Source organism: Dufourea novaeangliae, unplaced genomic scaffold, assembly GCF_001272555.1.
Source record: "Dufourea novaeangliae isolate 0120121106 unplaced genomic scaffold, ASM127255v1 scaffold16, whole genome shotgun sequence".
In the NCBI taxonomy this organism is placed as follows: domain Eukaryota; kingdom Metazoa; phylum Arthropoda; class Insecta; order Hymenoptera; family Halictidae; genus Dufourea; species Dufourea novaeangliae.
Window position 1 is genome coordinate 917,652 of NW_015373891.1, and position 27,750 is coordinate 945,401.

A 27,750-nucleotide genomic window follows, 5' to 3' on the forward strand; every position below is an offset into this window, starting at 1 on the left:
TAATCACGTTGCTACAGAGAAACAAGTGATACATACTATAGATTTTCAAATGACTTAGGACTACTTTCCGGGAAAGGAATGTGTTAGTATTTATGAGCTAGAATGCACACAACCAATACCCATGAATTTACTTATCTACCGTTCCCAATCTCCAATCCTGAACATAAAATAAACAACACTGAAACCAGATTCTTACATCACCTCAGCTAATAGATGAAAACTCGCTAAAGACCCCCCTGAATCGTGTCTCCAGACCACCTATTCCCACAAACGGAAACGCGGCTTTAGCTACAGACCAATCAGACTAATATTCCCCGATAATATCGAGCACACTTCCATTATGTAGCGATAAGGACCACCCAGATCAAACCCTCGAGATCCAGTACCTTGACCACCGTGCCGATCAGCGAATCCGGTGGCATTTCCGGGGGGTCTGGTATCACGCCGGGATTCGTGTGGGCGGGATAATCGTTGTGCAGATTGGCCTCCTTGACCGGAGTGCCGTCCAGTCGGTCCATGTCCAGGCTGTCCGTCGGTGTCGGTTGCGAGAGCAAGCGCTCCTTCATCTCGTGTAGATACGGGCACCGCTGCATCTCTTCAGACTCGTTGACTCTCGATCGATCTACGAAAAACCAGGAACAGATCGTTCAGCGACCAGCGGTACGGTTAATCAAGATAGACCAAAGGGGACCGCCGTACACCAAGGGACAAACGAGGCTGGTATGCTTCCCGTCGTAAGTTCGACGATCGATTACCAGTCGGGAGACGACACTCTTTTGCGAAATGATAAGCCTAATCGGAGCTCGTGAATAATGGATCGAACCATCGACCGTTCCCCCTCTCTTTCATCGATTCAACGGGATCGAGCAGCAGCTACTTGGTCACCGTGACCCGGGACAATCGCAATCGAACAACAGGGGAAGCCTTCCGTGCGTTAACCCTCACCCCCCACCCTTTCCTCTTCCGTGAGATTACAATCTTTTCGCGTCGTTAAGCTTCATCGAACGCGTGTCCTGTATACTAGCTGGTATCGCGTATGGTTCTACGACACGGTCCTCTTATCCTCCTCGAACACTAGTTTTCCACCCTGTGAACAGTGTTTAGGGAATGAAAGGGGAGGGTGAATGGCTTGTACAGAGTATAAATTTTCGATGGATTGGCGTTAATGTGATGTAACATATTCGGAACAGGCCGTAATTTGCTTTTCCGACCACGTAGCCTGGAGAAATGGATTCTTCTGTTTTATGTTTTTAGTATCAGTATGTCATTATAATTAGCAAATGTTTTTTGTCACATTCCTTAATACTAACTGTACCGCGACTTTCATGTATCTATTTGTACTGTACAGTGGGAAATCGGTTAACGAACAGTTCGGACAGCGAACAAATCGGACAATAAACGTAGTATTAACAATAATTTTTATTTATTTTGTGGATTTCCCAAACGAATTAATCAAATTCCCGTAAAAATCTATTGTAAATCGATGATCGGATAACGAACATTTTCTTTGAACGGATTATATTCGTTAACCGATCACTCACTGTATTTAAAATCGGTCATTTGACCAGCGGTTGGTACGGTTAGGGTTAATGGGTACTATAGCTCCCATCTGTAGGATTTCTCGTTTAGGTGACTCCTCGAAATATTTCAAACAGTGTACGACTAGTACCAAACTGTTCCTTTAGGTGTTATTGATGTCGATACATTCACTTATGGCTCTACAAGACGTATGAATCCCTTCTATAATACGATCATCCAAAGGTGGGCATGTTGAGAACGACAGTTCTTATCTGTACTGAATGTGTTAAGTGGAGTCAAAGGTGAATGGATAATGTCGTTCATTCATACTTGGGGGAATTTATGATAGAGCTTTGAAATGCGTGGAGTCTTGAAAGAGGGTGGATAAGACTAAATAGGCCTGGCCTCGTATGGTGACGGAAACCCAGACTGGGTCCTTTCGTTATCGGTGGCGTAGAGGGTTGTTTATGTGGATGAGTGCTAACAAATTGTCCAAAATATTATTTGTTTTTAACAACAAAATTTCGAATCGAAACTTCGAGGGGTGGTTTTACCCCTTAAAGTCGCGCCTCAAAAAATAGATGATTTTGAGGCGTGCGTAACGGAAATTTTTCAGGGAATGAAAGAAGAATGTTAGTTGAGGATGCAAAGGAAAGGGATGCTAAGGTTTGTGTTCATGTGTAGAAGGAGGGAATGTAGTGACAAAAGCGGGATGACGATTTGCAGGGGGAAAGAGATTGGAGACGGAACAGAGTACAGAGTACGGAGCTTTCTATAAGATATTGGTTGTAATATTTAGGAGTGTACATTTAAATATTAAAGAGAGGGTAAGAGTATGGTATAGTTATGTTTTTTTACTTAGGGAGTCGCAGAATAGCTGTAAATAAAAAAATCGAATAAGTTTGGGGAATTTTATGTGAAGTGGTCACATATATATAATTGTGAACCTCACGGAGTTTAAAAAATTTTTTTTTTACTTCTAAGTTAAGGCAAAATCGGGGACAAGCAGAAATTCGGGTAGTAATATCAGAGTATTACTTTGTTATTAAGAGAAATACGTTACAAAACTGCGTTAATAAAAAAGTTTCAATGACCCACAAGTTGTCAAATATAACATCACAATCACAATTTATATAATTTTACAGTAGTCACATATGCATGTAAATTTACGCTAGAACACTCAGTATCAAGAAAAATCTAGAAGGTTGAAGAGTTTTTTTATCTAAAACAATCGAAGTTGTATACAATTACTGCAACGAAAACAGAGAAGAAATTCAATAAAAAGTAGTAAATAAAAATACTAAATAAACTCTGCCCTAAAAATCTACAAACATTCCCAGCGACTCGATAAAAACATTTTTTAGGTCAAATTACTTATCACAAACTGATGAATTACGTAACCAAAGTAGACATCCAAATTATAAATTCCACTACATCTTTATCTTTACCAACCAATCCCAGCTCATCTTCAAATTCCCAGGTACACCCCATATCTGGCGACACTTCACAAACACCCTAATTACACCGTCGATGCAAGGTAGTCAAAAGTAACGCCCACAGAAAAGGCCAATTTTAGTCCTTGCCTGGCCAGCATTGAGCGCGCTGAATTCGAAAAATCGATACTCAACGTCCCAAGAAGTTCAAAGTTCATCAATTTCTCTGGCCATCGAACTTACACGACATCGCGGTGTCCATCGCGTGCCCGTCGCTCGAAGCTGCGCCGTGTGACCGACGACGGAAGATCTAGCGCGCGAGACCGATCGGTTCCGTGGAACGATATATCGTAAACGCGATCCGATCGACACTGGTTCCAATGGGAAGTATCCATCCTAGTGACTACACTCGGTCTATCTCTCTATCTCGATCACTCCTGGTGGCGGTGGATCACCAAACATGGGCGGTACGAGCTGCGAGCGAAGCGGACCGCTAGTCACGCGCGTTCATCTTTCCGCGTGGCGGCGGACACGCGCTGCTTCGGAGAACCTGACGAGACGGGAAAGCGAATGAGAGCCTCGACAGACCACTGTGAAGCCTGTTTCGAGGTGTTTTCACGGTGGGGCCCGAGCAACGTTGCCAGGAAAATTCCCTACTGGTAGGGACAAAGTGACGTCATATGGAGCTATACAGGTTGTCCCACTTAATGAGAGCACCTTTAGTACGTCACTTGCTTTTGATTTACAGAAAATTTATTTTAACCCTCGATATACTTACTAGATAAAAAGTTTCGAATAATGAATAGAAGATAAAACAGAAGTATTTCGACATTTTGAATTGCTTAACAAAATTTCAATTTTTATAATGAAATGATACTTTATGAATAAATCGACACTTGTCGAACAATTATTTAATTACGACACATGAAGGTCACGCTATTATAGGTCATTAGATTGGTGTTGATCTCAACTATGACGCCACGTTAATAGAAATGTGTAGTTCTATTTAATAAAACATCGATGACCTTGACATTTCGAAGTATGACCTTGAAACAAATTTTTGCTTATTATAATATTTGCTCGTTCTAACTGAATAATACTTCCACTCACATTTTTTTGATATTTGTGGGACATCTTGTATACACTACCGGCCGAAAGTATGGGACGAGGTATGATAATTAAAGAAATAGAAAAAATTATTTTGCAAAGATTTGATAGATGTAGTGTAATAAAACTGATTGGAAATTATTTGTATACGTATTGTACTCCCTGCTACGTCACTTTGTCTCTATGCAACAATGTTTTCTCTACTTCTGGCAACGTTGGGCTTACGTGGCGCTCGTATACCGACCGAGAACAAGATCGAGATAGAGACCCGGTTGAACCGGGATCTTCGCGCGATCCGATCGATTAGAGCAGGAAATATTTGTAATTACGTCTGGTCGAGATACCAGGCTGGAATCGTTTCAGGCCTGGTATCTCATAGCTTTTTGTGTAGAGGCAAGATAGCTTGATGTGTTTGTGATTTAAAAAAACGATTTTTTTTCAAGATTTGTTAATGTTCTTGTGTATTTTAAGAAAATAGAGAATAAAAAAATTGGTGGAAAAACGACCGCTTTTGAATTTTTATTTGGTGCGTTAAGAGGTGAAGTGGCGCCTACTTCAACTGTGCCACGAATCGATTTCATTCATTTCAGATTATTTCATTCATTAGTTTCACTAGGTCATCGAACGAGTCCGCGTGTATCAACCGGCTGTTCGAGTCGTGCAATACGTATTTTACGTGTGTTTTGTTTACGTTTTCAACGATTAATAACTCGAAAATAAAGCCTTGAATGTAACTTTAGTCGTTCTTGATTTTCGTCTTAGATTGGCGTGTAGATTGCACCCTGTGAGAATGACGCACATTTTTATTAACATCCGGTATAATGAGGAGTATAAGTATTATAGAGTAGAAAGTTATGTCTAGTGGCGTAGATGAAGCAAATAAGTATTGGAGGAAGGAAAAGCAATGGTAATGAATTCAGATGACTCACAAGAGGAAAACTTTTAGACCTATTCAAAGTCACATAATAACTGGACTGCAGATTTTAAGAATCTATCGTATACAGAATTATTCAACAGTCAGTGCATTTAGAAGTTCAGTAAACTGATGAAGTTTTCGTATTACATACTTGGAATCTGATAGAATCGTTAATAAGACAGATGATTCTATTTGACCTCATTTTCGATAGATTCCTTTATGAAAATCTGTACTTGCATAACCGTCTGCAATATAATAATAACAAGTTATATTTTTGTTAAACTTAGAACAAACACCAATCAATGTTATCTTCACGTATATTCATTTAACATTCATTAGAATTGCTTATCAGCAATTCACAATTGTTGGTCTACAATTGTACGTCTATCATCTAGTTTTAGTTTCAAATACAGAGAAAAAAGTATGTGGGACAATGTTGTTCTCTCTACACCATTGTTTTATAAGTTGATATAGTGAGAAATAGTATGATCAAAGAGAGGCAATTATGGTAACATCGTCGCTGTTTGGTGCAAGTAGAAACAGCCAGTAGTACACAGACACGTTAGCCCATTTCATTTATACGTTGAAAGCCGCTTGAGCTTGATGAGTTCTCTAATTGTGTATTTTCTCAGAGACAGAACTTCAAATGCAAAAATTTCATTCCACATTTCTTACATCTATTTGCGTTTAGATTCACCTTTCGTTTGGTTGTATCATGAATTACGCTTCAATAAAAAGGATCATTAAACCACAAATTTTATACATTTAAAGCCTATATAAAGCTCTATGAAATACAATAAACGACAAAATTTCTATCAGATGCCCTGTATCTTGGTTAAATCAAGAAACGGGCACGGTTTTTCGTTTTTAATAAGGTGGGTTACAAAACGCACACACAATTTTTCATTTTCTGGTGTAGCAGCAAAAAAACGTTCCCTTTTGAGTGGAATCGTATGTTATACACAAACGTTATGAAGAAGTTGTTATTGCTTCACGCATTGAGGTATAATGGTACCATAATGTGTTTCGATTGAACGTTACAACATGTTCTGTTTGTAGACCAAACGCGTCCACAGTGACGTCTGAATGCAGACTGAAAGCTAAATGCGTTGTGTGTCTATCTTCCACGTCGCGTCGGCGGTAAAAACTACTATTCCAGTCTGACTCGCGACGTTCCTATTCGATTGATTGACATTGAACCAAGGTAGATATATCCGAACACCATCGATGCGTCTGTAAAACGACTGTGCTTTCAACCACGCATTTTCTTTCCTTTCTGAATTAACCCCCATCAAATTGACACAATGGTAAAAAATTAATCTAATAAAAAGAAAACTAGTTAAATTTACAAATTCAAACTAGACTTTCAAACGAATGAACAAAACAACAATCGTCGCTTGAACCATGATTCGAAAACTTGGAAGATTCCTAATAACGGAATTCTATAATAAATAGAATCGCTTAATATTTAACTTCCTCCCCGAGCAATAAAAGTCCGACGAAACGTGAAATTGGGTCAACGAAGAAGCCAATGAAGAACGAACGGGGGTGAACAGCAAGAAGTGGGCGGTGGTATCGATTCGTAATGAATTTTTCATTCCTGCCCCATTACTCGAATCACCGTTTCATGGACACGGCTCAGTTTCCCCTCCTCGGGGGGCAACGGAAAGCCTATCGATTGCGCGAACCCGTTTGCTAAACGGCTAAATAGGTCATTCGACGCAGCCCCCGAGTAATTAGCGGGAGTAGCTCCCTGTTCATGTAAGAACCGACTTGTTGTGCGTTCTATGTGTGTGTGTGTGTGTATCGTAACGAGCATTCCGGCAAATCAGATTACTCGAGTTTATCCCGTTTCCAAACGGATGCTGTCAGTGTCGATCTGTCGTCACGTGATCAACTCAATCAATTGATTTCCAAAGGTGACCCAAATACTCATGCTCGCAGCTTATTCGTAATTGGGACTTGAATTTGGTGTTCTTTACGGTTTTCTGGGTCTCAGATATAGACTGGCGTGAATTGGTACTTTTGAATCACGAGTAATTCGATCAAGTTCGTTCCCCTAATTACGGTGATTTGTCTCACTGATTTTTAAAGCGGCTAATAGTTGTGTAATAAATTTTCAAATATATTGAATACGTTTCCCTTTAATTCCATAATCAAGAATTACGATCACAATGAGCAAATTCACTTAAGATAAAAAAAATCACGGTCGTAAATGAAGTTATATCACGATCGTGATTCTTCAATCACTGTGATATATCAATGTTGGTGATTTTTCGCACCATCTCTTGTTACAGACGAGTCGACGATCGAAAACAACGCGCGGAGAAACGGATCAACGTTCGGAAACTGGAGAAAGGAAACCGATACGTTTTAAATAGCCATGCGACAGAGTCGATGCACCACGAATTCCTATTGTTCTATATTTACGCGGTGGTCGTTGCGGCAACGTTTTCTTCTTTTCACGGGGGAAAAATTATCGATCATACGTGCGCTGTTGCGCGTGAAGTGAACGGCCACGGTTTATTTATAATGTCGCGAGGTGGGGGGAACCGACGACACCGACGCGAATAATAAATAATCCAACGATGTTAGTGGAAGCTTCCGATGCCTATCCACGGTAAATAGAATTTGCATGGAGCATTACGGCCGTGTAAAACGGACCAGACGCGAAGGCCTCGGCGTAAAGTAATTTCCCGAAACGTCGACCGGATTAGAGGCGAGCTTCATCGAAACTGAAGTCATATCCGACGACAGGAATAATCTGCAATTATTTCTGGATGAAAATATCGGTTTCAGCCACCTGATGGCTCTTTTATGATAAATTTCCAAGGTTTCGTGGAATGTACTGTGACGAACGAAAGAAGATTGAAAATTTATATTAGGTTGGTGCATGTGATATGTTGGTTTCCATTAAATTTTATCCGATCTGCTATTATTTTAAACCATATTAAAGAAGAAGTAAATTTTAGGACAGTTCAATGTTGATTTGTGAAATTTAAGACTGGTGATTTTTCGTTAGAAAATGAATTAAAAGGAAGGGCAAAAAATTCCACTGACAATAATGGTTTAAGAGATATTATACAAAACAATCCACGATAAATAACAAGAGAAATAGCGTTTAAATAATGTTCATAAAACTACGTGTGATTAAAATTTCATTAGTTAAAAATTTAGTTAAAACATGAGTTAAAACTCGTTCTACAATGTATTTTTATATACATTGTGCTACAAGAGTTTTCCAACGATTAAACTGTACATGTGAGTTGGGTCTGTGTAGCGGTAAATCTACAATATTGCACGATGTAATAGTAAACCTTCAATATTTGCACGATGTAATAGCAAATGTAGAAGGTAGAGTAATGAGAAAGTGAATTTAGAACTACCTTTACTCAGCAAACTTTTTATGGTCAACTTTAACGTTCTGGATAAAGTAGACACTTTGTTATTTTTACGTACATTTTTTATTACTCCGTGAAATGTGTATTTCCGCACCTAAGGCAGAAGACAACTATATTAACACTGCATTTATTTCAAATTATTAGGTGTACGAATAAGTAATCCAATATACTTTGTTAAATTCAATACTTATTTTTCTTGTTCCAGGGATATTTGGCTTCGTTCCATAACGTTCGCTGTCACTTTGAAAGAAATAAAAAGTAGAAAGACGTTTTAAATCTAAACTGTGCTACGAGTTTATGAAAAAGGAATATTGGATTGCTTATCGCTATACCTAATATTTTCTAAATTATTCTACTATATTAAGTTGCCTCGACTGTGAATTGTGTTGCACGAATACAGCTGACTTTAAAATTCTATTTCTCCGAGAAGATTGCATCTTTTCATTTTCCTGGAAGCAATTAAGTGTCCGGTGACTTATGGCCAGAAGGGTATATCCTTTTGTAATAAAACTACCACAGCAGAATCTCTTACAATTCATTTAAACAATTCCTGTTTTCGTTAAAATATTTCCCCATTAAACTTTCTTCCCACCGCTAAACTATACTATTAAAGGAGGGCAGCGTCAATCCAGACCATCAACAATAAAAAGACTACAATAATGTCCAGATCACAAAGCGTAAAAAAAAAAAAATGCAAATATTCTCTACTGACCAATTTCCATTACAATTTCCCAGTGAACAGAATTTCCAACGCATTTGTAAAACCGCAGTTTCCCTGGAAGCTTCGCGGAGCAAGTGACGAAGGTTCTTATTTTTAGACGACATGTGGCGAATGCGTTGTCAATAACGTATTACGATTCACGCAGGGGAAGTCGACGGAAAAATCTTGCTGAGCCCCCGACGACGAAAGGAACAATCGCACGGCTGACGGTTCATCGACGACGACGCTCGCGTGTAAATGTTTGCGGGACGTCGCAGCCTCGGAATAAATTACGCGTTACGAGCTGCGGGGCTTTAGAACCGTTTTCACGTGCTCCTTTATTTTCCGTGCGATTTGCCCGTGTTTCTGCTTCTGCGCTACCGTCGTGGATTTAATGTCGCTTCGACGAAACGCGGCGTAGTGAAATCGGCACGATTTCGTCACCGATGTCTCCGGTTTCTCGGTAGTTCGCTGTTGAATCTTAAATGACAGCGTTCATTACACTTGAGTTCGCGAGATTTTGCAGGTTAAATTGAGTTTTATTTCCTGTTAATGGCCATCTGGACCTTTAAGGATGGGTCTTTGCTCACATTTCTTTCTTTTTTTTATAATAATAATCGTTGCAGTTATAGCTAACGTCAGTATGTCTGTCATGTTGTTTTATAAAACTGTTATGGAAATGTATATTTTATAATATAAAATACTAAATAAAGGAACATTGGTTAACCTCTTGCCCTACGATTTTTTTGACGATTGTAAGCTCAAAAATTAGTTTACCGTTAATAATTTGCCAGATGCAAAAGAAATTTTATCCTTGGGGCAAGTGTAACATTTACTCTAAATCTTAAATATTAATACCAATAAAACAGAATTTCACTTCGACTTAGAGAAAATTAATCACGTGCCTGACGCGATGTTATAATGCAAGGGGTTAAGAGTTCTTGAATAAATTTGAAACGATTTTTTCGATCTCATTTCACACAGAATGGGTGTCCTAATACTCATGACAGGCAGTCTGAGTACAATTTGGAAAAAGAATAGGATCAAGCTAGATTTATTTACAGATCGATGTCTAATGTTTGTTACTTGTATTGTTGAAGTTGAGATTATTATTTATTAATCATTTGGTAGAATTTCGGCTGTTAAACAGACTCGTGTAATGGAGTGAAATGCAAAACTTCATACTTGGTGAACAAGATACAGCGAATTTCTAAAATTAGACCTTTGTGGAGCGATACCATTCATGGGGTGAGATCTAAATAGGTCAAACGCTGGGCCCGGGCAGTGCTCAAGGCTGTGAACGGTATTACAAGTTTGGGTTCTGCGTGATAAATGTAGAAAATTAATTGCACAATGAGGTAATAAGTTTTATACGATTCCACAGAAAACTATATGCCTATTAGTTTGAAACATTCGTCAAGTGGGGTGTGAAAGAAATCTTTGCAGTCACCGAAATTTTATAAGTTTGCTGTATTTTGTCCATCTACTATAAATGTCTTGAGAAAAATATTCATGGTATTCTCGAAGATATTCTCGAAGACATGGTGGACACAGGAGAAGGGAAACCATGTGAAATGATCCACCTTTGATGGACCAGATGGTTATACCATGTAAAAAGCAGCTTATATCATAATCTATAAAATTACATAAGTCGGTAAAAACAATAGCCAATTTGCTATCATAATATTGAAACGGAACAATACTCTCATCAAAGTTTTATCCTCAACGACGGGTTGATCCTTTGATCACATTGAACACAAGATAATTGCATGCTAAAGTTAGTCACCGTAAATTGCAGAGTTAGATAAAGCTTTTAAAACTTGAGGCATAATGGACTCAGTTAAAACTTCTCGGTTAACACGTTGACTGTATCAACTGGTTAGTAGCGCCATAGCGGTCATCGATGCCGAAATTAATTGAAGCACTTGCATGTAATGAAAATGTTACAGTACTTTAATCAGTGGAATAGTAATCGGCGACTGCTAACAGCACAAGTCGACAATTCATGATATTTGCACTTGAATTGAATCATTTTATACAGTGTTACCATTACTCAAAATGGGTCAGAATTGGTGGTATAACCGGACACGAAGTTCTACCACGTGTAATAATATATCGAAAATGTAGAATAATATTTTTTTCGATGCTACATTTACGAGACAATCGTATTTGAAAATTCATCTAACATATACATACAAAGACTCGCACTTTCGTTCACCATGCTCTCAAAATAACAACTTAGTGTAAATCTATTTATACATCTATTTATCTGTTCTCAATCCCTTTAGTTTTTATCATTCATTCGTGATACATTTTTCTTAATTTTGAGATAAAATTCACAAGTTGGTAAATTGATCAAATAAATGGGTCTGCCTTCTCTAAACAGATTTGTGAGTCACCGTACATATACGTGCCGATCGTAAGTAGAAACGGCATGCAATGACCAGACCAGAAGCGTTAGCCAAATTCTATAGGATCGCACGGGTATCCATTAGACTCTCAAATTCGATTATCTCCGAAATGAAGCATTATATAGAAACATTGTACTTATTTTCGCAAGTAGAATAACCTTCTATTTGACTATAACATCCATTCCGACCTACACTGTGTACTGTACAGGGCGAAGTTTAAAACCTGCGTCGTAGATGGAACATACAAAATTCATCCAGCAGTCAACGTGTTAAAGACGGAGATCCAAGGGGCGTTCCCGTTACCCCACAGCACCCTTTGGACACCCATCAATTCAATGTGACGAACGAAGGACGCAACGGACGGATAAAACGGGAATCTATTAGATCTCCCTTCGATTCTTCTCGCAGATGTGACCCCGGCTAGGATTGTACGCAGAAGCACTTAGTCCTTTGTCGTTCCTTCGAATCGAATTCAAAGCTGTACAGATCCTACAGGACGGGACACATCCCCATATTCTCCGATACCCAAGAATTCTACGTATTCTCTGCTTCTGGTTACCAGGGCAACGGTCTCGAAATTTCCTCCCGAAGCGCAGGAAATAACAATGCGATAAAGAGAAACTCACGATCTCGGTGACGAAATATGCCGGCGTAAAGGGAGAACGTAGGTACTGACCTATCTTTGGATCACGATTCCGAATGCTTACGTTCGTCGGCGACAGAGGAAAAGAAATTGAGAACAAGAAGAATTAGAAAAAAATGGGACGATAGAGGAATCGAAACGAAGAACAAGAAGGAGGAAAAAAATAGGACGGTATAGAAAATGAAACGAAGGACAAGAAGAAGTAAAAAAAAGATAGGACGACAGAGGAAAAGTAACAAAGATCAAGAAGAAGCAAAAAAAAAAAAAATAGGGCGATAGACGAAAAGAAACGAAGATCAAGAAGAAGCGGAAAAAGGGCGTCGACATACCCTGGCTGAAACGTAAATACACCGCTGCGTCGTCTCAGGAGAGGGAACAAAGGAGCGTCGAGGGGACCGTTGACGGTGGGACATAGGACTCGAGTGCGTATTATTTTTAATCGGAGGGACGCCACCAAGGGGTGAAGGTGTGCGCGAAGACGAAATACTGCGATGATCAATCCGTGGAGAAAGGGGCGGGTGTGTGGCGTGGTCGTTCGCGAACATGGAACCACTACGAACGGTACTGGCCGAGTAGTCGCGCGAGGGGGAATTCAACAAGTGCAGGAACGACAGTTAAACGGAATAATCGTCGCGGCCTGTGTCGAGGGGGGATGAAATGATCAACAGGACCCTGAATTATTTCAGAATCATAAGACGATCCCCGAAAACCGCGGAGGGTTACCGAAAGCTTTAGTACAGCCTTGGGTAATGAATTAGGACCACTCACAATTTTCAACATTTTTTGTATTTTCAGTAAAATTAAAAAGCCTTATCGAAAATTAATTGCGAACTGTATTAATTATTGAAATATTACACATGCATATGTATTAATAATTTATATATTACTATATGTGATATTTTTTATTACTATTAAGTAGTAAGGTATTATTTATTACTGTTATATTTGTTGTGAAAACCATAGAGTGCGTGGCCAGCGATTGAACACCGAGTGAATGTTTATGCTAGAGTATCAATAACAAGTGTAACGTAAACATGTTCATTATGTATTTCATATTACTATACTTTCTGTATTAGGTTACGTTAGGGCAGACTTTCTATTACACTTCGATTATTTATACTATGTGTTAACATTATTTTTTATATAAAATTATATCGTCACTATCTGTTACTTTCACTGAAAATTATGAATGGTCCTAATTGAACGGCCAGGGGTTATACACAATCTCGAGGCTACTCGATACTCAAACACACACTCTTCCAGAAGTACACATTTTACAATGGGAAACACCCTGTATATATTGATATACCAATGAGATAACAGCACGACCAACAAACGGTTCTACAAAGACCAAATGATGAAAAAAGATCGCTTGGTAGGGTGAAGGACACATAGAAAGTAATTGGAATCCATTGATTACCTGTATGCAAGAAAAGCTGATACACAATCTCAAGGCTACTCATTACTCAAACGCACTTGTTTAACAATTACAAACAACATGTATACATATATTGTTAGACCAATGGGACAGCAACACGACCAAGAAACGGATCTACAGAAATCGAAAGACAGAGAAAGATATCGGTCGGTAAGGGTGAAGAACACACAGAAAATTAAGTCCTAATTGGAACCCATTGGTTACCTGTAGGTGGAGTTTGGGCACTTCGATGCAACAGGACACAATGATATATCAATAGTACTCTCGATATCCATAAACATTTAAAAGTTCACATGACCACAAGATGAGATCGCGTATATGTTATCTTATGATCATGTTTTGGACATTTAAATATTTATGGTTATCAAGATACTATTCCTGTTTCATTATCTCCTGTTGCATCAAACTGTCCCCAACTCCCTCTACGCAACAAATGCTAATACACAATCTCAAGGCTACTCTACACTCAAACGCACTCTCCCAAAAGCACTTATTTTACAACAAGAAACAACATGTATACATTAATATACCAACGGATAGGCAACACAACCAACAAACGGATCCACAGAGATCGAAGGATAGAGAAAGACATCGGTCAGTAAGGATGGCGAAGAACACACAGAAAAGTAAGTCCTAATTGGAATCCATTGGTTACCTGTGTGCGCGAAAGGCTGATACAGGATTCTAACGCGTACCCGCCGGCAGCTAGTTTGCTCCGCGGGAACTGACCTATCCAAACAACGCGGGTCCGGGTGACGCCGCGGCGTCGTCGCGGCGTTGCCCACTGTGAGCTCACGTTCCATTCGGCCGTCTCGCTGGAGACGCGTACGCGAGTGTTGCTGCTGCTTGCCGCCTCCTATTCTTGCACATCGCCGGCTATATATTTAGAAAATCCGCGTGGTCGTTCTCCGTCGTGGTCGGCGTTCGGGGTCTTTGATCACGATCCTCGAGGCTGGCTATCACACTCTTGTCCCCTTTCCCCTTTAGTTCCTCCTCCCTATTTCGCCCCTTTTTTATTCGCCGCGCGCACTTCTCTGCCCTCTCCGTCTACCTCCTCCACATCTTGACACCGATGTCCTGCCTCGAACCTTTCGTTTCTCCGCGTTCCTTCCTGATTTTTCGGCCTAGCCTTTAGCTTCCTCCTTGTTCACGTGTCGCAGCGCGCGCGGTTGGATAAGAAGAAGAAGAAGAAGAAGGGACACACACGTGCGCGCACGTGTACGGGCCCGAGGCGTGTGACACGTGCGAGTTCCAGCCAGCTCTCGGCAAATGTGGAATTATTTCTGCCTTTTGCCATCGGGTATACCCTCCACACCTCCTCCTACTCTGTCCCTCTTCCCACGCTACCTTGCGCTCCCCCTACCCATCTACCTGACGCCGAACGACGCTTGCTCCGCTCGTGGAGGCCCGACGACGACGGCGCGATACCGGCGAACGGTCGACGCGCCGCTCTTCGTTCACCAGCTCGACAGAGCCCCCCGGTACCGTGGCCAACCGGCCATTCCGCGAGCGCGATTCACCACCGATCGCTGTTAGAGATCTCGCCTTGTCAGCTAACGCAGGAAACCATTCACCCCACCCCAAACCCCCTCCTTCTCTCTTGGGTACCTATATACCCACCCTCTTATATCGATCCACGCGGAGCCAACCGGAGCTAATGGAACCGGGATAGGGAACTTAATTTACTCCCATGTTGACTTTCAGACCTACGAACAATTCGTGTGAGAGATGGATTTCAGTTTTTCCGCGCTCCTTTTGTTTTTCGGTTGCCCGTCGACCAATACAGACTCGCCTGGTTTTTCGTTCCCCGGTTTCGCTCGGGGCGGATGGGTGTCCGTGGATGGGGCTCGGTCGAGTATGCGCATAGGGAGCGCTGCTGCTGTCGATCATTCGTTGTGGATCAGTGACCCACCGGGCACGATGGAGGTTGATGTTGATTGGCGGGTTCGTGGATCCAGTGCTCGATGCGACACTGGTTTTATTACACGCCGTAGGCAGTGGATGGTAGAAGTATTTTTATGTATCGAGTTTCTTTTATGGAATTGGTGGATTTTTGTATGGCGTTGGTGAATGTTTTGTGGAGTAATTGTATCCTACACTGTTGACAATTTTTTTGGTTTTCTGTCACTGAACGGTTGTTTTCCTATTCGATATTTTTGTTACGAGGGACTCTTGCATACACGTACTTTTTATACTCGCTGTGTTTACCTTTCTGTTGTTACAGTTTACCTCGCTGTGTTTACTTTTCCTTTATTGTTATTACTGGACTGCGGATGTTGATCCAACTTCGCAATTTTAGGTACGAATATTTAAAAATTCGAAAGGGACAAAATCCTAAATTTAACTATAAATAATTAATAAACATCCGCAGTATAGTTATTACTCTTCAATCTTTCTGAATAAATTCTGGGAATTTAATTCTAGGATTTAAATTCTAGAGAAATCATAAGAATTCATCCTAGAGAAAAAAATTATAAGAATTCATCCTCCACCAGTTTAAATTCCATCTCGATCAGCACTTACATCAAAATATACCAAAACCACTTTCGTCCTATTAATCACCTTTCGATCTACGATTCCTTGATAATTCCCCTCTATATCCCCCAGTGTCGTCAGTTTCACCGAACTCAATCAACATCCTCGATCCCCGTTAGAAGAGATCCAATATCGTGCACAGAGATTCCTCCAGGCCTCGCGAGCCATCCGAGTCTACGATTTAATTGCGCGCACATGGATCGTCGTACAGATCAAAGATCCTCAATGCTTCCAGTTATAGGCGTTCCTTTCAACATAACTTCCGTGTTATTTCGGTCACCAGTGCCGTGGTTACCCCGTATTCCATAGGCCGTATGTTGTAATGGCTTGCTAGCGGTACCACGTTGCGTCGAGTTCCTCGGAAAGAAAACTGGCTGTCGATCGATCGGCTGCCCGGCTAATAGATTCCCCCAATAGTCGAAGCCGCCATCGAGACATTATTGTCGAGCCTCGATCCACATCACTGTACTCCGGCTGGAATTTTAGAAACGTCGCCAATTATCGTATCCCCTCCCTCCCAATCAGCCAAAGAAAATTCCACGAGATTTCGCTGCCTAATTAATTTCTTCTTTCGTTCATTTATATCCGGCAGCCATCCTAGAATTAGCATTTGAAATGTTTGCAGCCACTCCAACGACTCTAGAGCCCCTCTTCCCCCTCCATTCGTTTATTAATATTCTTCAGCGTTCCAGTTCACCGCGATTTCTTTCAATGGCTTTGTCTCGATCCTGGAGCGTTTTCCGCCACTCGTGCGCGCGTCTTTGCCCTCACGGGAACAGGGACAATTCGATTCAGTTTCGCGAATCGACACGGTGCCGCCTCTATCCACCGATTTCGTCTCCAATGCGGAAAGATTTAGCTCGCTGAGATCGTTGCCCTGGAATAATCTCTTCCCCCACTGTTTTGCCGAGGGTGGAGTGGGTTCCTTTCGCGAGCCGCTTTCCAGAGTACGAGAATCGTCGATTTATAATGAAATTGATGAGTTTGAAAGCCCTGCGGATAGGTCGTTACTCTTGGGCACGCGATGCAACGTCGCGAGTGATATTAATGCGCCAGAGCGTTGGCTTTATGCACGATCCTGGATCCCATTCACGTTGATGTGACACGGTTTGGAGATAATCGCTTTATGGGACAGTGATACACTGGTTTGCACAGTTTTTAACGGTTATGAGAGTGTTAATGCAGAGAAACCTGAGGAAAAATAAAGTTTGACGAAAATAAACGAAATTTCATCCAGTTCTACCAATTAATCTCTAATTGTGGATTTAGGAGTAAAGGACGAATACGAATGATACTAGTGAAAGTAGAACAGTTCCAAAATATACATACGTATTTAATTCAATCATGCTGTTTTCATCGGGTTTATATGATCCGAAATAAATATTTTCGAAATAATTTAAATAGACCCACTCGAATATCCCCGAAACTATTGACGATATTAAAAGATGTTTCAGACAAAAGTTAAATGGTATCAGGGGACAGAATTTCTAATGTGAGTCACTTTTGTCTTTGTAGACGCGTAGAGGTAATATAAACCCTGTATACATTGGCATAACTAGGTAGAGGCCAGGGGGGGCCTGGCCCCCCCGTCCAGAAATTATTGAAATATGTAAAAAAACATTCGTCGGTTAGTAAAATCTTATGTTATAAAAAATAAATACTTGTGTCAAATATTCTCCTCATTACGTTAAAGTATTAAATAAAATTGTATTAGAATTGAGCTGTTTAATTTTAACATTCCACTGCAACTAATAATCTTGTAACATCAATTGAAGGGTCGAATGCAATAAGGAAACTAGTGCTCGAGAAAGTGAAAATATTTTTGCAGAAAAAAACACCAAATTGAAGCTTACATAGATTTTACCTATAGGTATCTGTATCATTCTTTTCCCAATTTTTTTATTTTTAAGAATTATGTTTATATGTTTCTATTCTGAGTTTCAGTGTTAAATAAATATGTGAATAATTATTGTAAAATGTAGTAACGTTATTTTATGCAACCCACGTTATGGGCGAAAGTCAAGAGACCCTCAGACAAAAATCCTAGTTACGCCAATGCCTGTATATCTCAAATGCATTTGCAAAATTGTTCATCAGCATCAGAGAATACGTACATTCCACGAGCGTCCATCGTTTGAAATCGGAACACGGTGTCGTTTCAACAAATTCAACCCAGTTCCGGACGGTCATTTCATTTCGACTCGAACACCAGGGAAATGTGCCACGCGTCCCGCAGCTTCTTTTTAATCCCAGAGTATCGCAACGGTAACGAGACGCGAGTGAAAGTTCGTTGTTCAATCCGGCGAAACGACGTCCAACACGGAGCGTGCGCCACCGCGAGAACTAAGTTGCTAGCAGGCGTCGAGTGGAACAAAGTGGGCATGTAATTAAAAATGAAGCACGCTCCACTGCTATATGTATAACTCTGCCGGGCTTGAAAATCCTGCGGTTTCCGGGGAACTTTTTAACTCCTCTCATGGAGTATCGACGTTTATTGAAATCCCATCCCTCCTCTCTTTCGCTTCGTTTCCACGAATAGCCAATAAACGGGGAACAGTATTACCGACAGAGGAATTTAAAAATTGCTTAAAATATTCCCTGACCTCGCGGGATGTGAATCCATACGGTACAGAGACGATTTATAGACCTATAAAAGTGTTTCGTTTATGAATGACGCTTTTTTTAGCTTCGATCGACAGTGTGGAGATATTGAGGAAAGAGTCAATTAATTATATTGGAAGATGTAAGATTTATCTCAGTTTTGAAACAGAGGGAAGTGTTGAAACGAGTAACCTTGACAGGGTAGTTAAGAAAATGGCTTTCCATAGGGGATTATTATTATTTACCATCGTACAATGATTGTGTAATAGTTGTACTGTGTTGGTCAAAAGAAAGTTTCAAATTCACGTTTTTGTATACGGTTATTACGCGTATATCGTTGTACGCGATACTTCAGGGAAGTGGCATACAATGTTAAGCAGCAAGGGGTTCGTTCAATCGAGAATCAGGCGTGGTGCACATACACAGAATCGCGTGATGTCACCAGAGCAACACGTATCGTAGGAAGTGGTCTCAATGGGGCAGGGTTCACGAGGACACACGGAGTCCGAGATAGCGTATATACGAGGCTTTGAAACCGAAAACACGCCCGGGTTATCGCGCCGGCTCCGCCCGTACTCGCGCTGCCGAAACCTGATCGATATGGCCAGCTCGGTCGGCATTGCCGAAAAATATTGACAAATTTCTCCTCGCTTCACGGAAGACCTACCTTAACTTTATCCCAACAAACCATCCTGAAAATCTATAAGTATAATTTTTGCAGATTTAAATATAAATAATTTGAATATAAATTTTTGAATTGCAAAATTTTATACTAAATAGATGTTAGTCTGAAAATACTGAATATTTCGAAAAAGTGGACTATATCAGATTCCAAAATCCTTTCCATTGATCATACATTTAAGGGTTCTTAGTGTATATTCTAACATTCAGTATCTTCTCGGTTACTTAACCTCCTCAGACCCAGTACAAAAGTTTTAACGTTAAATGTGAACCCTGTTGTCCAAATGAAAAGAATTCCACCAGAAAAAAATGTTCCCTCAAAAGGAAACTAGTCGGATCTAAAAAGGTTAAGTACCTCCACAAATGAAGTAATTGTCTTTTATACTCTAAACGAACAAAGCGGTAGCAACCAGGCAAGATTTAGGTTAGAATCAGAATAGGTTAGGACGCACCGCCCTCCGACACGTTTCTGCACCGGGGGCCTCTGTTCTTCCCAAACAACCTCATTATCTTCTCTCGAAAGTGTCACAAAACCCCACTGTCGAAATCTTCGAAACACACAACGGACCGAAATAGAATGCACACGTAACTCGTGACCAACCGTGTCGCACAGAATCCTGACCACGTTGTGTTCCCCCCTCCCTGTGCCAAGGTGTGCTCGCGTCGCAATAAAGCTAAGTCTTCGGTGAGGAAAAAAAAAATCAGGAAGGGGAAGGGGCAACGGGAAGAAGCTTGTCGGAGGTCGAACGAGGTCGTCTTACGATGATAGTGTGTCCTGGCGGCGTCGAGGGACAAGGGTGAGCCCCGGATGCCTGCACCGGGGGCAAGGTTCCCGACTTCACCGAGGCAGCACGAGGCGTCACAACAATCGGAGGCCGGAAGCAACGGCGGCGACGGTGGATCGATTCGGCCGACGGCCGGTCGGTCGGTCGTGGACCTCGAAAAAGCGTCACGTCGCGGTGCTGCCGCGGCACTCGACACGAAACACGACCAGACTGCATGGCGACCACCTGTGAGCTTCCTACCGGCGCCGGCGTCGCGACGCCCCGACGTACCCGTCCATCGACCCGTCCACGACCCTCTGGCATCATCGCGCCCCGCCACGAGATACCGCGACGACCTCACGCGACGGACCGCTACGAATTGATACGTTGGGAACGATTTCTAATTTGAACGAAATTGAAGACTGGACATATTAATCAATGCATAGTGTCGCCATTTGGCAAGTTACAGTAAATCATGAGTGTTCCAAAGCTTCTCGGCACTGAGTGTTCAGACGATATCCCCACCACTGGGAACTTGAGTGGTTCCACGGGGGAACTTCCCAGTGGTGGGGATGACGTCAGAACACTCAGTGCCGAAGAGTCTTCGAACACTTATCGATGATTTACTGTAGTGTTTAGAGCCGCAGTCGGATGGCAGTTGTGCAAACTTATGTTAAGCATGATTTTGATAAACTGGAGGAATAAACAAAAGTTTGTTGTTTTACACGCAGTGTACTGTAGTGATTTTATTCATATAATCTAATTCTTTAGATTTTGTTCTATTCTTACTTAATAGAAACATTATTTTTGTATTTCTATAAATATTTTGAAAAGCTATGAATGTCAACTGTAAGATTTCTTTTCATCCACAAAAAACTGTTTAAGCACTAACCCCCCCCCCCCCCCCCCGGGGGGGGGGGGGGGGGAGTAAAAAATACATCCTTTGCATTTATATTTTTGATTGCGTTTCTACAAACTTTTACGAAAAAGTGATAATAATAAATGAAAATGCTGGGCTCTTTCCGCGAGCCGAAACAAATTCTCAAAACGAAGATAAAATATTTATTCCTACTAGCGTACAAAGACCCGAAAGCGAAAATCCGTTCTTCCAGCAAACCAGAGGAAGAAAGAATTCCTTTGTGCCCCAACAAATAAAACATTCAATAATCGTCTTCTAGGTTACGGAGCTGACAAATCCCAGCCACCTTTTTTCTCAAAAATTCTTTTCCTCCCTATTCACCGAACATCAACGAAAAATCGGTAAAGCATACTTCGTACTCTGTAAAGTTTCATCATATTTTCCGTGCTCTCGAATTTATTTTATACGACTGTTGCATTAATGGTCGTAAATTCCGTGTCGGATGTTCGGGCGTACAGCGATGGCCGATACTGTGACAGCTGGTATCACGCTCGGGAAATAATAATCGCGGCAATTACGATGATTACAGCCGCCATTGTTCTTCCACGTCCGATATTATCCGGTTTCCGCGTTCCCTCACTGTTTTCAGGCATTTCGACGAGAGCGGTGCGCGGTTGGGACAGAAAAAAAAGCGAGTCGAGCGAGAGAGCAAAAGTTTGAAGGAAAAACTGGGTCGTTGGGAATGATGCTCCCAGCGAACGAGAACATTTCGCCTGAGTTTCCGTGGTTACGCCCGTTCGATGGTCCAATAATCGAGCGTTTATAAACTCGTTGGAAGATCGATAAAGATTGCAGGGTATAAAAGATACGTGCGAATGTTTGTAGTATAAGTGTAAATTGTAGGTGACTAGAATTGGATTATGCTTAGACCTGGTCTGATTTCGATTTAGTTGGGAGTGGAAACGCTGACAAGAAGTCACGACTGTGGGGTCGTCGATTGGAATCAAACTTTTTTTGTTGAATCTAGAATAAAAATAAGCAGTCCAATTTCCGAGTATTTTTATCAATACACATTATTTACCAAAGATATTTAACATTTAATTTTTGGATGTATACAGATGCAAGGTATGTGAGATGTAGTACAAATAGAAGTAGGGTGAGATTCTACGTGAAGAAATTAGAAAAAAAAACGTTGCGTCCAAATTTTATATCACAATTTTTTTAACGCTATTATTTTCCTTATTTTTATTCCAGATACACCAGAACAAGTTTGACTAAAATCGACGGCCTACAGTTGTGATCTCACCTTCTAAGTGTTCTATTTATACGTTCGAGTGGTTGGGACGAACAGATGATTTTAGGCGTGCGCGTGACGAAACTATTTCCTGGGAATGAAAGAAGAGTGTTATATAGAAGTGGAATGGAAATGGATGCATACGGGTGTGTTTCCGTGTGAAAGTGGGGTATGCACGGAAAATGCGCGAAGAATTGAGAAAAAGATGGTAGAAAGAGGTCAGAGGTCGAACAGAGTAAAAACAGAACGAGTAGAGTGAACAGAACGAGCGAAGTGCAAACGACAGAGCCATTATACACAGTCATTTGTAGAAACATTCGGAGTATATATTTAAATATACAGAGTGTCGTGTAACTGTTGGTAGGGGGTGATTTTACGTGAAAAAATAAGTCGAAAATATAAAATAAAATTTCTCCATTTGAAATTCTGTTTTCAAGAAAATCGATTTTAAAGATCTGCTCGATACGCGTACGTGCATTGAACAGGACTCAGTTAGCGCGTCTGTTTATTGCATTCCATTTCTACTTGCTCCTATTGGAGAATACACGCCTTACAGATGAATCTTAAATTTGGATTTTCTCGAAAACTATACATCGGATGAAAAAATTTTATTCTATATTTTCGACTTATTTTTTTATGTAGAATCACCCTCTATCAGGTTGTACCACCAATTACATGACATTCTGTATATTCAGCGTGACTATTCACGTGGCAGTGTTTCTGCTTATGTCATTGTTACCTTGAACAAATCAAAATCTGTAAGGGAGAGAATTAGAGTTCCTTCCTTTTTGTCTTCCTAGAATACGAAACGGGAGACCGTCACCCGATCGGACGCAACGTAGATCGCGGCAAAAAATTCTATCGCAACGGATCTGTTACCGTCATTTTATACCTCGTTGGACACGCTCCCCTAGAATCGACGAAGCTGACACGTGCGAGCTTTCACCAAACCACGACGCGAACACAATTGATGGGAAATCGCGGATAGGACGATAAGGATGTTGTTTTCTTATGATTTTGGGTTGGACAGCTGTGATTCATTCTAATTGTCGGAGAAGCCGGATCGATCGAAGAATAGATCTCAAAATGAGGAGCTTTTGGATGCTCGACTGATTTGCTTGTCAGGTGTCTGGGACAGACTAACTGTCTGTGATTGACTTTTATTGTAATCGTTTATGACAGTAGAGCCTGTTTATAAGTATTAAGACACCTCGACTGCATGAACAGAATGTGATGTTTCGTAGAAATAATAAATTTTAGGCCACTTTTGTTACTTCATAGTAATATGAACGTTGCCCACCGAGCTTTTAATATTTTGTAAACAGTATTTATTTCTGATGCCTTGTAACATTTACTACATTTTGTTAAGTGTTCCTAATATTTATGAGCAGGAGTGGAAATGTTCGTATAAAGGAATTCTTGGGTAATATTGTAGAACAATCTGATACAAAAGTTCATTTAGTCGAATAGGGATAAAGGAAACCAACAGATTTCTTAAATATTTATGGATCCCACATCTTTCTGGCTGCTAAGTTACAGAAAATTTTCAACATTAGGAATTGTGTAAAATTCAATTGAATAGAAGAACTTTCGAGTATTCGAGTATTCGGATAATGATTGTTCGTATACGAGAGGTTCTACTGTATTTTAAAAATGATGAAGATTTAGAAAAACGTAATTGATAGAATTTGTTCATAATGCAAAAGTTTCTATATCTTAAATATGGTATTTCAAAGTAATTCTATAACTTTCATCCTGATTTCACTGACAGAAATCTTCGACATCCAGTTTCATAAAAATACCAACTGGCTACTAATGTATTCAGAACTGAATAATTTCAATATGAATGGTGCACAATTACAATTCATTAAGTACATGAATATGTTAATGTGCTAAGCACCACAAAGTACGATTAAACAGTAAACTCAATTTCTACGCATGAACAGATTTCAGAATTAGTGCGACATCCTCCGAACCATTTCGGTTGTATAGTTTACTATATAGAGTGATAACTGTCTACGTACAGACGGCCCTAATCTATTTTAACCAGAATCAGTCTCAAACTAGTCGTACTTCTACCGAAAATGCAGGAGTTCCTAAAGTTCCTAATACCTACAAATCTCTGCCATAGGGGTCCTCAGTGATTGGTGACGTCAGAACTAATAAAAACACTTGTATCAAATTAACTATAATATTTGAAGACTCTTCAGTACTATCGATTATTGTAGCATTAGCCAGTGACTATCAACAACGTAAATGCACAAATTTTGATAGCATAGCTTAAATAAATCATTTTATATAATATTTTGGCGTCAAATATTTAGAGTAATGGAAATTTCGCGTCGACACCGTAGAAAGGACAGGCAATTTCTCTGACAATCACCCAGTTAACTAGTATTCTTACCTACACAATGAGGTGGGAAATTCCTTAGTGCTTAAAACAATTCACTGATGCCATTCGTATCAAAGGAGCTACACGATCAAACTTCCATTCATCGTCAATCATGGTTGTAAAACAAAGTGGTGCTCCATCCGTATAAATGTAATTAACCGTTGGTTATCCATATTAATAAACCAAATTTTCTATACCATCTATATTAATAAGTGTATTAATAAGTAACCAATTAGTTTTTTAGAAATCAGAAGTTAATGCAGTTTCAATGACATTTCTCCTCGTCCTTCAACAGTCGCCGCCATCTTCTAAGAAGAAAAGAGCGGCAAGCCGTTTCGACTTTAAACAACATTATCAATGCATCGAAACAAAGAATCTCAAATACTTATTCGTATATTTAATTTAACATTAAAAGTACCTACCACGTTAAAATGACGTATTTTAAATTTCCCATTCAACAATTATTGAAATTATAAAGATACTTTCATCGGGAGGTACGTTAACCTTTAACTTATTATATACCTCATATTATAATATACAATTTAATTTAACGTACATTCAACGTATTAAACCAGAATAATGCACAAACTTTCAAAACAAGGAATCTTACCTCCATAATGAACCAAGAAATTCCTCTTTACTCGAAACAGTTCAGTGAAAGAGTTCGCACAGATGAGGCTACACAGGATGAAACTTCCATTCACCGTTAATCACACTCGCGAGACAAACTTGTAACTCGTTAAACCGAACTTCAATTAATTCGCAGTTTCTCTATATTCACGAATAATTTCCACACTTTTTGAACCAGCTTTCTGTCGATTTGTCAATTAGGAAACTTCGGGCGCGTAATTTTCTCCTCGTGATAGTGAGCCGCGTGTGTCGAGGCGCTCGCGTCGCGATTGGCCACTAGCACGCGAATAATCCTGGCTTTATGACGGCGGCCCGATACCCTGGGCTTGCCTTTCTCCTCGGGATCGCTTTTTCCCACCTCGTCGGTCCCCGAACCGATATTCGCGCCATCTAATCGACCAATGTTTTTCGTCGTTTCCGGCATGTTCCTTGAATTGTTTCGAATTACATCTTGTCCGTGTACCGAGTTGAAGGTTTAGAAAGCGAGACGAACGGTATTCTTTTCCTGTCACGAGGATCGTGTGCGGACATCTGGACGATCAGGTTTACAATAGGGACGAGCGTAACGCGATATTTTGGAGAGGGCACAAGAAGTTTATTGCTTTTCGTTTGTTTAGGCCAATTTGGGGAATAATCCTGTTATTCCCAAATTATTTAAAAATTACCAAAGGAATATTTTGTATTTTCCTGTATTTCACGTAGTATATAAATAATTCAGAGGAACGTTTTAACATTTGAAACCGTCTAATACTGTGTTTCATTCCTTGACATTTGACAATTTTTTTACTTTTATCAAAGTTATATATAATAATACTCATTATAATGTTATTATATATCATGAAAACCTCATTTTTACTGACATAGAAAAAATTTCTTTAACAAAATAGCAGTCGTATAAAGCAACAATTTATTAAAATTGAAATTTCTTCAAGGAATAAAGAAAAACTATAGTCAATATTGACATAATTCTAGTTCAAAAGATAGCTTAAATTTTCATTCCAACCGTTTTTTGATATTTACTATAGTTTTCAAGATATTCAAAGAAATATGAAAACACACATTGACATTTAAGGGTAGGTATCGCCCCGAAGAGTCAAATATCAACAAAAACGAAAAATTTCACGATAATTCTATTGAGGTCCTTTACAAACCTGCTAAAAAAAATCGAAATTTTCGTGGTACCAAAAGTTTTCTTGTTAACTTTAAAACAAATTACACACGGATTTTAATCGTTAACCAGAATTCATTCTGCACCAAATGATTCGCGATAGACACGTAAACAATCGGAATTATGTTGTCCGGTTCTATCGATCTTTTATTGCTGGCCCGCGATTCACTTGTGTTCGGCGGAGTTTCATGTTTCTTTATTAGACCCGTCAAGGAGACACGTCTCCTCGAACATTTACGCTCCCGTTTCACTCCCTCCGAGTCGAACCAGAAATTCTTCGCGTTTCGCTTTAATCTCGAAACGCGGCAAAGCGTCCTTCTGCCGCGGACGGAACACTTTGATGTTTGGACACCGACACCGAAGCACTTTTGCAACCCGCGCTCGAAACACGAACAACGTTGTACCCACGGTGAATACGTTGATCGATAAGAGTTGACGAGCGTTGTGGCGGGTGGCAGTGAGTAACCGAGTCGTTTTTCAAAGCAGGGGTGTTCCTTGGAAAGTGAAGGGTGGAATGCTAGGGGTCGATAATGAAGGGGTTGAAAGAACTTCTTTTTATGAAAGATAACAATTTGATAATTTTAGTCTAAAAATTAAGTCAGAGCCATTCATTCAGGTATTATTGTCAGGTATTATTATTGAGTTCTGGAAGCTTTGCAGCCTTTAACAGAAGGTTAATGATAACAATTTGGTAATTTTAATTTAAAAATTGCATCAAGACCACTAATTTCAGATTTGAGTCTTTCATTGTCTGGACATCATGCAGGTATTATTGTTGAGTTCTGAAGGCTTTGCAGCTTGCTTCAGCGGGAAGTCAAACGACGAGGGGTCTGATGAAGCTAACTGCCAATGCTTACGGACTAATTGGATAATTCATCCAAAAAAAGCATACACCCCAATGCCACTGATTTATCAACTTCGTCGACTTTCCTTAAACCTGTTTGTACACTTAAAAGGATTTTCACACATCTTTAGTTACACAATTTAGTTCCTTTGGTATAGACCTAATTTTAGTCAATCTACTTTATATACAATCATAATAAGCATCGTCTTTGGGATCTAGTTACATGACAATTTCCAACAAATACCTCATTAAAAATTTATTTTAAGTATAATAAGTTAAGCACCAATCAAGTACATTAACACTAAAATAATAAAAAATAAAAAAATCAATTATAGTAAATTTCTACAAAGTATCTCCTTTATCATTATATCATCAGGACTGTGACAAATGTTTGTGTATACAGTATTCCTGTCAA

General features: G+C 40.1%; 1 protein-coding gene across 1 annotated transcript in view; it reads right to left on the reverse strand.

Moving 5' to 3' along the window:
* LOC107188321 overlaps window positions 1-14,370 on the reverse strand; it is a 39,464-nt gene extending 25,094 nt beyond the window's left edge. Inside the window, exons 1-2 of the mRNA XM_015576600.1 lie at window positions 14,223-14,370; window positions 387-622 (exon numbers count right to left, since the gene is read on the reverse strand). Coding sequence (XP_015432086.1) covers window positions 387-622; window positions 14,223-14,370 — 384 coding nt within the window. The remainder of the gene's footprint in view (window positions 1-386; window positions 623-14,222) is intronic.
* Window positions 14,371-27,750: the final 13,380 nt, after the last annotated feature.